Source organism: Cyclopterus lumpus, chromosome 24, assembly GCF_009769545.1.
Source record: "Cyclopterus lumpus isolate fCycLum1 chromosome 24, fCycLum1.pri, whole genome shotgun sequence".
Lineage (NCBI taxonomy): Eukaryota > Metazoa > Chordata > Actinopteri > Perciformes > Cyclopteridae > Cyclopterus > Cyclopterus lumpus.
Window position 1 is genome coordinate 21599371 of NC_046989.1, and position 13350 is coordinate 21612720.

At 45.0% G+C, this 13350-nt stretch overlaps 1 protein-coding gene across 1 annotated transcript in view; it reads left to right on the top strand.

The window, feature by feature from the left end:
- Nucleotides 1–13120: 13120 nt before the first annotated feature.
- The window catches only part of cnih3 (cornichon family AMPA receptor auxiliary protein 3), a 79185-nt gene continuing 78955 nt past the window's right edge, over nt 13121–13350 (top strand). The window contains exon 1 of the mRNA XM_034527672.1: nt 13121–13198. Within this exon, the coding sequence (XP_034383563.1) occupies nt 13121–13198 (78 nt within the window). The remainder of the gene's footprint in view (nt 13199–13350) is intronic.

Consider the following 13350-nt stretch of genomic DNA (forward strand, 5'->3'; position numbering starts at 1 on the left):
CTCCTCAGCGGAGAAAAAAGAGACTCTTCCTTTGAGTTTATTTGACTTTGTCCTGTTAGAAAATCAAGTTTCAGTGTTCAACGCTTCAACCTTTTGAAGTAGCACGGGCACGCGCAACTATCCTGATTACTGAAGTCTGGTTCAACTATCCTGATTACTGAAGTCTGGTTCAACTATCCTGATTACTGAAGTCTGGTTCAACTATCCTGAGTACTGAAGTCTGGTTCAACTAACCTGAGTACTGAAGTCTGGTTCAACTTAAGGAGATGGTTTGAGCGCGGATCAGCCTTTGAGAAACCTGATTTCAATCATCGTGTTAATTTAAACTGGCTAATAGGACATTTGATCGACTTAGTTGAGCCACATATGAGAAATAGGGCCCTGGACATGAAATGTCCTGGTGGACCTTGTGTTTTTGTGTTTGTGAATGAAGGTATCTGCCTCGATACGCAACATTGTGCTGAAAAACAAAGGCTTCGTTCAGTCCAAGTAGTTTGACCTTGAAACTTTCACTGAACCCTCGTCATCACAATCTCACTTCAGCTATTCTTCACTTCAATGCCAAACAAATTAAATGAAAAAAGGAAGATTGCACCATCTTCTGGACAAGTGTCTTCAATTCATCTTGCAACAGTTACACAATATCATGGTATGTGTGTGTGTGTGTGTGTGTGTGTGTGTGTGTGTGTGTGTGTGTGTGTGTTTTACTCCTACTGGGGTTCAAAGGGGCACTGAGAGGCACTTTGGGCCCTCCATATGAAGTACTAATTGTTCTTTCACCTTCTAAAACGTTCATGACGTGTTTACTTCACATTGTGTGTACAATCTTCCTGTTTCTGGTTTCTTAACTTCCCTCTGGAGAAAGGAGGCCATGAGCGATGAAAACCTCCCACCGGCTGATAAACTCGTGACGACAGCAGCGTTAACGTTTACATCAAGCAGATTATTAGCATTGGGCTCAAATCTGAAATATACGCACTTTTGCTTTCCGTTTTTTCTCTCTTTACTCATGACACAATGAAAGATATGACAAAAAAGATGCTTCCAGTTCGTAAATTGATGCATCCATCGTTTCACTGGGTTGTTTTTCCTCAGTAGATTAAAAAGAAAAATGTATTTGATGAACCATTGTGGTTGCTGATGCACTAAAATGAACTAAATTGGTTTCATTTCTATATTTAGAATATAAATAATATAAGTAAAACAATCTGTGTATGCCCAAACAGTGTAACACCTACCACCACTCCGATTGGACCCAGGAGAGGTTCAGATCCCTTTACAGGCTGATATACTCCACACTTGTGCAACCAGTTGCCACCATGTTGTTGACTCACCCTTACAGAACCGAAAAGCCTGATTTATGTAATCTTATCCTGAAAATTATCCAGCTAACTACGTTAGCCAGGTACAAGGATTAGGGCCCTGGTCATCCATGGAGGGTTCTGAAGTTCTTGTTGGTCCACTGAAAGCCAGGGTTCCACTCCATTCACTCATTCTCAACATTGTAGCAGAGTGAAACACAAGTCTTATATTTACTGCAACGTTATTTCCCAAATATTTCTGTCGAGGAACTTTACAAAAACCACAAAGACTCTTCATTCTTTGGACTCAGAGAAGGATATAGGTGAGAGAGAACTCTTGTTTAACAGCTGATTTGAATGCACTGCAAAAAGTTTCCCATCATGTACTTTGTCTATAGTTTAGTGTGTTTTCCTTAAACAAGTTAAGTTGTCTCACTCTTTCTGACTGGAAAACATTGTATACACAGTATACATATCTTATATAGCGTTAATTCACAGTTAATTACAGACAGAGGTAACTTGATCAGCTGAACTGTATGTATTTGTTTCAGAGTGATGGTAATATGATTTTACTGAAAGGCTGTGTCCTACATCAGTTAGTAATGAGCTGAAACTCAAGTAAAAGTATAAATACTGCCATACCATTGAAAAGTTGACTGAAGTAAAAGCAAAAAAGTATTATCAACCAAATGGACTTGGTGTCAAAAATACAAGTAATTGTTGGGCCCTATGGCTTTTAAGTGTTTTTTGGGCTGCGCCATGGCAGCTCTTTCCCCCTGCTTACAGTCTGCAACCAAGCTAATTTGACCAAAATAAAAACAGATCTTGCTCTCAGGTTTCAGTCCACACTGCGGACAATGCTCTAATAAACCAAGCACCGTCAGCATCTTAATGTGCGAAGCAATTTGAAAGCATTGTTATTGGACCGCAGCAAAAGCATTATTCAAGAGAGGCTATGGTGGCTTTGATTTGCTCTGGCATTACACACTATAATATGTAATCTGCGTATCACTTTCCACATGGTCCATTGCATGTGGAGGCAGAAAAGCTGTTATTTTGGTGCTTGCTCTGGAACAGTAGCCATGGGCAGCTTGGGGGAATTGTTTCCACATAAAGTATAAGCGTTTATCACCACTCTGGTTCTCTGAGGGCAAACTGATTGTGATTCACCTGCTTTTCTGTGGTGGCATTAATTGCTTCCCTCGGTGTGATTTGTTTAATAGTTGACTCAGACAGACACCTGCTGAAGTGTGTAATGGCATCTAAAAATAAAGATTTTAAAAAAGAACATACACACACACACACAATGACATAGAACACAGTGCACAGACATAGATATGGAAAGACTTTCCAGGTGTGCAAATGTGTTATAAAGCAAATAAATACATATAAATATGTCTTTATAGAGCCTAAACTAACTAAACTTTTGAAAAATGTTTTTCATATCGCCACGCAAACTCTTCACTCATATCGCTCCACTTGTCGGACCAGCAGTGTAAAACCCAAAAGGTTTTCAATTCATCCAACACAAACAAGCCACAAACCTTTACATTTAAGAAGCTGATATTGAGCAGTTTTTGCATGACTTTGAACAATTAATCAATTATTTCCAATATTTTTTTAAATAATTTACCAAATTAATCATTTACATGCAAAACACAGTGCCCAGCAGGAGTTCACCTGTGGTGGTGGTGTGTGCATGGGAAGACTGAGAGGGGGGGTTGCATATGAGCTTATCTATCAGAGGCAGGCTCAGTGAGGGACGGCCGGTGTTCCCATCGCACCACAAGCTTTTAATGACATGCAAATCTGCAGGATGGTTTGGTGTGTCCCATCCACCTGTGTGTGACTGAGGTGTTTGGTTTTTTCTTTTTGGCGAAATTTAGATTTAGTTTTCTCGCGGTCAAATCGGTGAGTCACATCACATGCACTTTAAGATTCCCTGCCTCAATTCAGTTTATTTTGTATGGCCCAAAATCACAAATTACAAACTCTCCTCAGAGGGCTTTACAATCTGTACACATACGACATCCCTGACCTTTGACCTCACATCGGATCAGGAAAAACTCCCCAAAAATAACCTTTGACAGGGAAAAAAGTAAAGAAACCTTCAGGAGAGCAGCAGAGGAGGATCCCTCTCCCCGGATGGACAGATGAATAGATGTCATGTGACCAGATGAACAGAGTTACAAAGTTACATAAACACATTACATGAATATGACAATGTATGAATGGAACTCCAATCCATGAAACAGAAGGAGGTAGAGAGGAGGGGGGGCGGGGCATCAGCAGGGCCAACGCGGGAGGCCGGTTCACCAGGCAGGAGGCCCATCAGACTCAGCCAGGAATGGACCTGGCTGAGTCTGATGGGCCTCATTTTGAGCTCAATAAAATGTTTCTACTTTGAGGTAGAATCTGAAATGTGTGTTCTTTCTTTGAGGTGACTGCTTCTCTCTCTCTTGAAACCGTTTTCCAGACTAGAGGGTGCATTTGATCTTAAATATAACGTATTGGTTACATTGTTAATATTAAATGTCCATCTTAGTTGGGGTAGTCGCACCGATCTCCTTTGGCACCATGTTCCATCTCAAACTCAGTACGGCATTGCACATGGGCAGTAAGGCACGCAGCAAAGACACACACACATTTCCACACAAATATATATATTTACAAAAACATGAGGTCTAAAAACTACAAATTGCCTACAGATTAACTCAAACAGGAAGTAACTGTTTCTTTGACTTCCTGTTAATTCTTGGGAGAGAGCTGAAAAATGTTCGACTTGACCGCAGTTTGGCTCAATCCCCCAAAAAATAATAATCTAAGATTTGCTCGTTGTTAGCTGAATAAAAGTTCCATCATTTTTAATGCAAAGTAGAGAAAGGATGTGTTGAAGAGGCGGAGACCATTCAAGTTGTGCCTTTTCTCTGGAAGATACTAATTATATCGGTAATTATGTTTCATTTGGCTGGTTAAGAGCTCAGGGGCTTATTGATTGAAGTCATTATCACAACATTGATCACAGGAACAACCAGCGTAGCCCTCTGCTGGAACTATTGCTGTGACCACATATTAATAAAGTCGTTGCTGACTTAAATAAGTATTGAGCTCATCGTTTAATTAAAAGGGAAGGCTCTGAATAATTATGACACCAGAACTCTCCCTCTCTCTCTATATGCTCAAAAAGCAGACTATAGGCTAGGTGGAGTTTTATTATTTTTTACATCATTAATTTATTATAGTCTTTGTTCTTTCAAATATTACAACTTTATTCTAATTGAATGTCTATTCTTGTACATATATAGCGGGATAATTTTCTGGATGGGATTACACAAGTCAGGGTTTTCGGTTCCTCGAAGCAAGTTTGTCAAAATCACCATAGCAACACATCCAAAAATTTGAGCCTGCTCCAGCGCAGGCTCATTCAGTCTAGCTGGATAATCTGGCCACGCCCCCTGAAGAAAGTGGCCGGTCTCACATACTGTATGCAGAGCCTTGTGGTACAGTGTGGTACATTGTTGTACATTGAGGTACATTGTTGTACATTGTGGTACATTGTTGTACTCATGGATGTGTTCATTACGTTCCCTGGCCATGTCTGTGTAAATGCAATAAAAGTTCTATATGATCATCTCCACACACATTAATATACACATATATATGATCTACTTGCATGCCATTAAGTCGACTGCCAGCAGGCACATTTAAAGAATGAGGCTCTTAAAATGAGCCGATACATTTTCCCAACACTGATGCTGCGTTCACACCTGTAGATTCATGAAAGTCAAAGCACAGACGAATGGATGAGAAAAAAAGAGGATTTTCATCCACTTATCTAGACGTAGTCACCAAGCTTTGATGTTATGTATAAATATATATATATATATATATATATATATATATATATATATATATATATATATATATATATATATATGGGTGTAGCCGGTTGTACAATGTAAGTGATAGGAAAGTTATTACAGGACTTTGTAAATGAGAGAATTTATACAGGGGGGTCAGTCAATCAGGTGATTGGGTAGGACAGGTGTTATTTGTCTCACCGGCGATGATTGGTGAGCAGACAAGGTAGGGGCGGGGTTTAGGAGAGAAAGGAGGGAAGAGAACAGGTGTGAATGACGAGTTGCTGAGCCATTGCAGACTGTGGACGCTGCTGCAAGACGGAGGACGTCAGGCGGAGTGATTCGGAGGGCAACACCGGAACTACCGGAGCTGCACAGGCCTGCAACGTGTATGGGAGTGCGTGAGTGGATGTGAGTGTGTGGGCCCAATTAGGACATTTACAATTAGTGTGGGTTACTGTTAACGTGATGTTAAGGACTTGTTTTGAGAAGTCTGGTTTCTTAGTTTCTCTGTTTGTTTTGCCTTGGTTGTATAAGTGTTCCCCGAAAGGGTAGATATGATTTAATCAGTAATCCGATTGTTTTTATACAACAGCTGTTGTCTGTGGTCAGTTTCTTAACGTCTAATATGGTCAGTTAATCACTCCATTGTGGTCAATCATTTAATCAATCAATTATGTCCAGGACAGGTAAACCTTCGGGTAGCTACCTTACAGAAAAGAACCCAACCACCCCACCATTAGACCTAGAGAGTGGTGGGGCGCTACATGATATTAATGTTATGAACCCAAACACGAGGGCGTTTGATGTTCCGATGTTTGTGGGATTTCCACAACTAGTATAAATAAGAAATAGTGGTTATTTATTCCGTGGTGGATGGCGGAGTTATAACTGTTTCCATGGAGATAAGCCACGCCCCCTATCCAGCCCGAATGAATTGAATGATTAAACAACAAAGTCGGGCGAGTAAAATGACGTGAGTAAAGCGTTGTGAATATTCATGTGAACGCAGCATTACTCATTTAACTTGTCTGATATGTTGCCATGCTTCTTGTCTAGCCCTCACAGCGGTGGCGGTGTTAGATGTTCCATGATTATGGTCTGGAATTCCTCAAATACGTTCATGATCATCTCCTGCTCCTCAGCGGAGAAAAAAGAGACTCTTCCTTTGAGTTTATTTGACTTTGTCCTGTTAGAAAATCAAGTTTCAGTGTTCAACGCTTCAACCTTTTGAAGTAGGACGGGCACGCGCAACTATCCTGATTACTGAAGTCTGGTTCAACTATCCTGATTACTGAAGTCTGGTTCAACTATCCTGATTACTGAAGTCTGGTTCAACTATCCTGAGTACTGAAGTCTGGTTCAACTAACCTGAGTACTGAAGTCTGGTTCAACTTAAGGAGATGGTTTGAGCGCGGATCAGCCTTTGAGAAACCTGATTTCAATCATCGTGTTAATTTAAACTGGCTAATAGGACATTTGATCGACTTAGTTGAGCCACATATGAGAAATAGGGCCCTGGACATGAAATGTCCTGGTGGACCTTGTGTTTTTGTGTTTGTGAATGAAGGTATCTGCCTCGATACGCAACATTGTGCTGAAAAACAAAGGCTTCGTTCAGTCCAAGTAGTTTGACCTTGAAACTTTCACTGAACCCTCGTCATCACAATCTCACTTCAGCTATTCTTCACTTCAATGCCAAACAAATTAAATGAAAAAAGGAAGATTGCACCATCTTCTGGACAAGTGTCTTCAATTCATCTTGCAACAGTTACACAATATCATGGTATGTGTGTGTGTGTGTGTGTGTGTGTGTGTGTGTGTGTGTGTGTTTTACTCCTACTGGGGTTCAAAGGGGCACTGAGAGGCACTTTGGGCCCTCCATATGAAGTACTAATTGTTCTTTCACCTTCTAAAACGTTCATGACGTGTTTACTTCACATTGTGTGTACAATCTTCCTGTTTCTGGTTTCTTAACTTCCCTCTGGAGAAAGGAGGCCATGAGCGATGAAAACCTCCCACCGGCTGATAAACTCGTGACGACAGCAGCGTTAACGTTTACATCAAGCAGATTATTAGCATTGGGCTCAAATCTGAAATATACGCACTTTTGCTTTCCGTTTTTTCTCTCTTTACTCATGACACAATGAAAGATATGACAAAAAAGATGCTTCCAGTTCGTAAATTGATGCATCCATCGTTTCACTGGGTTGTTTTTCCTCAGTAGATTAAAAAGAAAAATGTATTTGATGAACCATTGTGGTTGCTGATGCACTAAAATGAACTAAATTGGTTTCATTTCTATATTTAGAATATAAATAATATAAGTAAAACAATCTGTGTATGCCCAAACAGTGTAACACCTACCACCACTCCGATTGGACCCAGGAGAGGTTCAGATCCCTTTACAGGCTGATATACTCCACACTTGTGCAACCAGTTGCCACCATGTTGTTGAGTATTGACCCACACTGTAACCAAAGAGCTTCCAGGTGTACCTTCTGTAAGTGCATGTCAGACAGATGCTGCTGCGGACCAACAGTCAGTAAAGCTCTCCCTCGGATGAATAACCATCTGTAAAACGGTGCAGAAAACGCTTGATTCAAAATAAAAAATCATTGCCTTTGCCGATTTCTGGTACGGCTGCTTTCACAAAAGAGCTGTAAGAAGGCAAACTGTGACACACAAAGCTTGTCAGTGCTAAACATGAGTCCCCGAGGCCGCTGATGCTCACGCTCCACTGCTCACAAGCACCTTTGCGGGCACAACTCTGACAAGTTATTTTAGAATGAGCGTTCCTCCATCCTCCCTCTTGAGCTGAGCAAACTTTCAGTACTGATGGAATTGTGAGGGGCAGACCGCTTCAATGGAACAGCTAGTCTAAAATGGGGGTGCCAGTACACCTGTGGGAATACCGCAGAAGCTACGTGTGTGTTTTTATTTAAAAAGAAGTATATTCCATTCCATTATCCAAACTGCTTATCCTTTTTCGGCACGCGGGTCGCTGGAGCCGATCCCAGCTGACATTGGGCGAAGGCGGTTTTCACCCTGGAGAGGTTGCCAGTCCATCACAGGGCACATATGAAAACAGACAACCACTCACGCACATATTCACACTTACGGACAATTTAGAGTCCAATTAACCTGAGCTGCATGTCTTTGGACTGTGGGAGGAAGCCGGAGAACGCGGAGGGAACCACGGGGAGAACATGCAGACTTCAAAGACCACCCAGACCGGGCTCCGAACCCGGGCCCCTCTTGCTGTGAGGCAACAGATCTAGCCACTACACCACCGTGCAGCCCTGAAGAAGTATCTGTCATTCCTTGAGTAATACTCCAACAAATGCATTAAAGAAGAACAAAATAACCTTTGCACAATTGCATTTGCTCAGTGTGACCACAAAGCCAGTTTCAAAATAATGGATTAGAAATCAAGAAAAAGGATTTGTGGAAAGCAAAAAAAAGGGGCGAGCAAAATGTCGTCAGTTTCTCACTAAATTGTTGATGCAACTCATCAGAAACAGACCCTGATCAGTGCAACCAAAACGCCGTTTTACATGTTATTGCACGATGGATGCAAACCAATTTTCTCAAACTAAACTGTGATAAATCTGATATGATCATCATCGGTCCCAAATCTCTCAGCTAAACCAGTCACAACTTCTGCCTCACCATTGACCCCTCCTCTCTGTCTCCCTCCCCTCACATCCACAACCTCGGAGTCATGTTTGACAGCAACCTCTCATTTGAACATCACGTCAAACAAATCACCAGAACCTCCTTCTTCCACCTAAAAAACATCTCAGCCCGTCTCCGCCCATCACATCCTCATCTGCTGCTGAAACTTTAATCCACGCCTTCATCACCTCCAGAATTGACTATTGCAATAATATTCTTTATGGCACATCTTCCAAAATCCTAAACAAACTCCAATACATCCAGAACTCTGCTTCTCGCCTGCTCACCCACTCCCAGACCCCTGTTCTCCAGAACCTTCACTGGCTCCCCGTCCCACAACGGATCCACTACAAAGTCCTTCTCCTCACTCTCAAAGCCCTCCAGAATCAGGCCCCCTCCTACCTCAGACCTGCTCCACCACCACACTCCATCAGGCCCCCTCCTACCTCAGACCTGCTCCACCACCACACTCCATCAGGCCCCCTCCTACCTCACCGACCTGCTCCACCACCACACTCCATCAGGCCCCCTCCTACCTCAGACCTGCACCACCACCACACTCCATCAGGCCCCCTCCTACCTCACCGACCTGCTCCACCACCACACTCCATCAGGCCCCCTCCTACCTCAGACCTGCTCCACCACCACACTCCATCAGGCCCCCTCCTACCTCAGACCTGCTCCACCACCACACTCCATCAGGCCCCCTCCTACCTCAGACCTGCTCCACCACCACACTCCACCAGGCCCCCTCCTACCTCTCAGACCTGCTCCACCACCACACTCCATCAGGCCCCCTACTACCTCACAGACCTGCTCCACCACCACACTCCATCAGGCCCCCTCCTACCTCACAGACCTGCTCCACCACCACACTCCATCAGGCCCCCTCCTACCTCAGACCTGCTCCACCACCACACTCCATCAGGCCCCCTCCTACCTCAGACCTGCTCCACCACCACACTCCATCAGGCCCCCTCCTACCTCAGACCTGCTCCACCACCACACTCCATCAGGCCCCCTCCTACCTCATAGACCTGCTCCACCACCACACTCCTTCAGGCCCCCTCCTACCTCACAGACCTGCTCCACCACCACACTCCTTCAGGCCCCCTCCTACCTCACAGACCTGCTCCACCACCACACTCCTTCAGGCCCCCTCCTACCTCAGACCTGCTCCACCACCACACTCCATCAGGCCCCCTCCTACCTCAGACCTGCTCCACCACCACACTCCATCAGGCCCCCTTCTACCTCACAGACCTGCTCCACCACCACACTCCTTCAGGCCCCCTCCTACCTCTCAGACTTGCTCCTCCACCACACTCCATTAGGCCCCCTCCTACCTCACAGACCTGCTCCACCACCACACTCCATCAGGCCCCCTCCTACCTCACAGACCTCCACCACCACCACACTCCATCAGGCCCCCTCCTACCTCAGACCTGCTCCACCACCACACTCCATCAGGCCCCCTCCTACCTCACAGACCTGCTCCACCACCACACTCCATCAGGCCCCCTACTACCTCACAGACCTGCTCCACCACCACACTCCATCAGGCCCCCTCCTACCTCAGACCTGCTCCACCACCACACTCCATCAGGCCCCCTCCTACCTCACAGACCTGCTCCACCACCACACTCCATCAGGCCCCCTACTACCTCACAGACCTGCTCCACCACCACACTCCATCAGGCCCCCTCCTACCTCATAGACCTGCTCCACCACCACACTCCATCAGGCCCCCTCCTACCTCACAGACCTGCTCCACCACCACACTCCATCAGGCCCCCTCCTACCTCATAGACCTGCTCCACCACCACACTCCATCAGGCCCCCTCCTACCTAGGTAACACAGGACACTTATGGATGGAAAAGTGTAAGCAGCGAGCAAGAGACGTACTGCTCTGGCCCGGAATGTGCAAACAGATCGAGGCACTAGTAGGATCATGCAGCATCTGCCTTGAGCGACGCAGCTCCAATGCAAAGGAACCGATGCTCTCACATCCTATCCCGGAACGACCTTGGCAAACAGTAGCCACAGATTTGTTCACCTGGCACAGTACTGACTATATAGTTGTCGTAGACTATTATAGCAGGTATTTTGAGGTAGAAAAAATCACCAGCCTCACGTCCACAACTGTCATCCAAAAGCTGAAATCCATGTTCGCCAGATTTGGAATACCCCAGACAGTAATCAGTGACAATGGACCGTGTTACAGTTCACAAGAGTTCAGAGGTTTTGCTCACGCATGGGACTTTGAGCACACCACGAGCAGTCTCCTGTACCCACAGAGTAACGGGTACAGACTGTTCAGACTGCCAAAGCACTCATGGACAAAGCACATGCACAGCGGCTAGACCCGTATCTCAGTTTACTGGAATACAGAAACACACCAGTTGATGGACTGAAGTCGCCAGCGCAGCTGCTAATGAGCAGCCGTTTGCGCTCAATTCTACCAAGCACGGAGAAACAGCTGCAACCTGAACTGGTCTGTCCAAGTGCAGTTCGTAGCAGAAGGCAAACGTGCCAACAGAGACAAAAACAATACTACGACAGGAACGCTAGGACACTACCAGAAGGAGCTATGGTCCATTTCCAGCTTCCCACAGGAACATGGAAACCTGCAACAGTCGTTGAGCCAGCAGGTACCCAGAGGTCCTACAGCATTCACACTGATGGAGGTCACATGCTCAGGCGTAACTGGCGTCACCTCTTGCAGATGTGTGAAAGTGGCGCAGACCAGGTTCCTCCACCAAACAACCACCAGATGGAGCCTGAGGACGCTGAGTCTCAAACAGTTCAGCAGGACCCTGTAGGTCATACAGGTTCTAAAAAACCACCAGACTATGCTACCACCAGATCAGGCCGCATAGTGAAGCCTAGAGACATATTGGAGTTGTGACTCAACAGAAGAATATGTTCATAAAAAATGTTACGTTTGAAATAGTTGAAATGCTGTGTAGCAACAAACTGTCAACTGGTAATGTTTTTCATTTTTCCTTCAGTATAATAGTGTTCATGCAGATTTGGCATACATAACTGCCCTATACAGTTTTTCTGAAATGTTTATATTTATAATCGTTACTATTCCATTTGGCAGCTATATCCATGTTTGTTAGTTTTTTCCAAAAGAAGGGGGATGTAGTATATTGACTACTTCCTGTTTGTAATAGTGTGGTTGTGATGACGTCACCAAGGTGCGCACAGACTCGTAGGTAAGAGAACAATAAAGATGAAGAGTCAATCTGGTATCAAGTGTTTTACTTAGACAACTCACTGTCCCACATACAATACTACAACAAGGATATGATGAACTCAAAGGGGGGTATTTATTTACTAAGTTCCTCGGGTGTCTTCTGTGGCACTTGCAATGTAGAAAAGCGTCAGACGGTGGCGCCAGCATCACGGTTTAAACATACTGCATGCCTTCATAAAGCAAAGATTCATTGAATTCATCAATGCATCTGTATTTTATTTGACTTAGTTCCCCCTCAAATGATAACGGTCTGTCTCATGGGAGTGTCCTTTTGAGGCATGTGAAGGGTAATAATAATGCATCAATTGGCCAATCTAATCATTTATGTACGTTGCAAAATCACTGGTATTGATGTCACATGAATAAATAGAAAGAGAGGGTTGACTTCCTAACAGATTGCATCAATCACTCCACCAAAAACATAAAAATAAAAATACAGCACGCATCAGCTCCACGCGCACGAGCGCACCGGGGTTGCTGCTGCTCTTTTAAATCCACCTGTTCACGCGCTCCCGGTGCTCGCTGATAGGGAGAGAGAACTCGGGGGGAGCTCTCCTCATCACCGCCGCGCAGACACATGCAGCCCTCCTCCTCCTGCCGAGCTGCTGCTGCTGCTGCTGCTGCTGAATGGATTACCTGCACGCCTCCTCACATAAAGAACCTCCATCTCGGAGAACAGCGCGAGCCTTGTTGTGGTTTCTGAATGATTACGCACTGATTTGAGACCAGCTCGGACTCCGGAGTCACATCGGAACCAGCGCCGCCGCCGCTGCTGCTGGCGTGGACGCGATCCATCTGGAGAGGAGGGTTTTTCTTTTCTTTCTTTTTTCCTGCAACAATTTGTTGCAAACGTTGCAAAAGGGGGTCGAAGTCATGGCACCGTGAGAACTTTCTTCTCGTCTCTCCCTCTCTCCCTTCCTCCTCCTTTTTGTTGCTCTCCTCTCTTTTTGTTCTTGTCATAGTTGTAGATGTTTGTCAGCGGGATCGTGCTTCCTTTGGACACTACCCCCCTTCAATTATGTTCACTTTTGCTGCCTTCTGCTACATGCTCTCTCTGGTCCTCTGCGTGTCCCTGATCTTCTTCGCAATATGGCACGTAAGTACCTCCGAGTGTTTTTATGTGTGTTTAATAACCTGCGGATGGATCCGATCATTGCTGCTTATTGCACACGCAGGTGTGACGTGTGCGTAACGGTGCCAGGAAAGCCCCACAGCCCCTTTTCCTCTTCGTGTGTGTGTGTGTGTGTG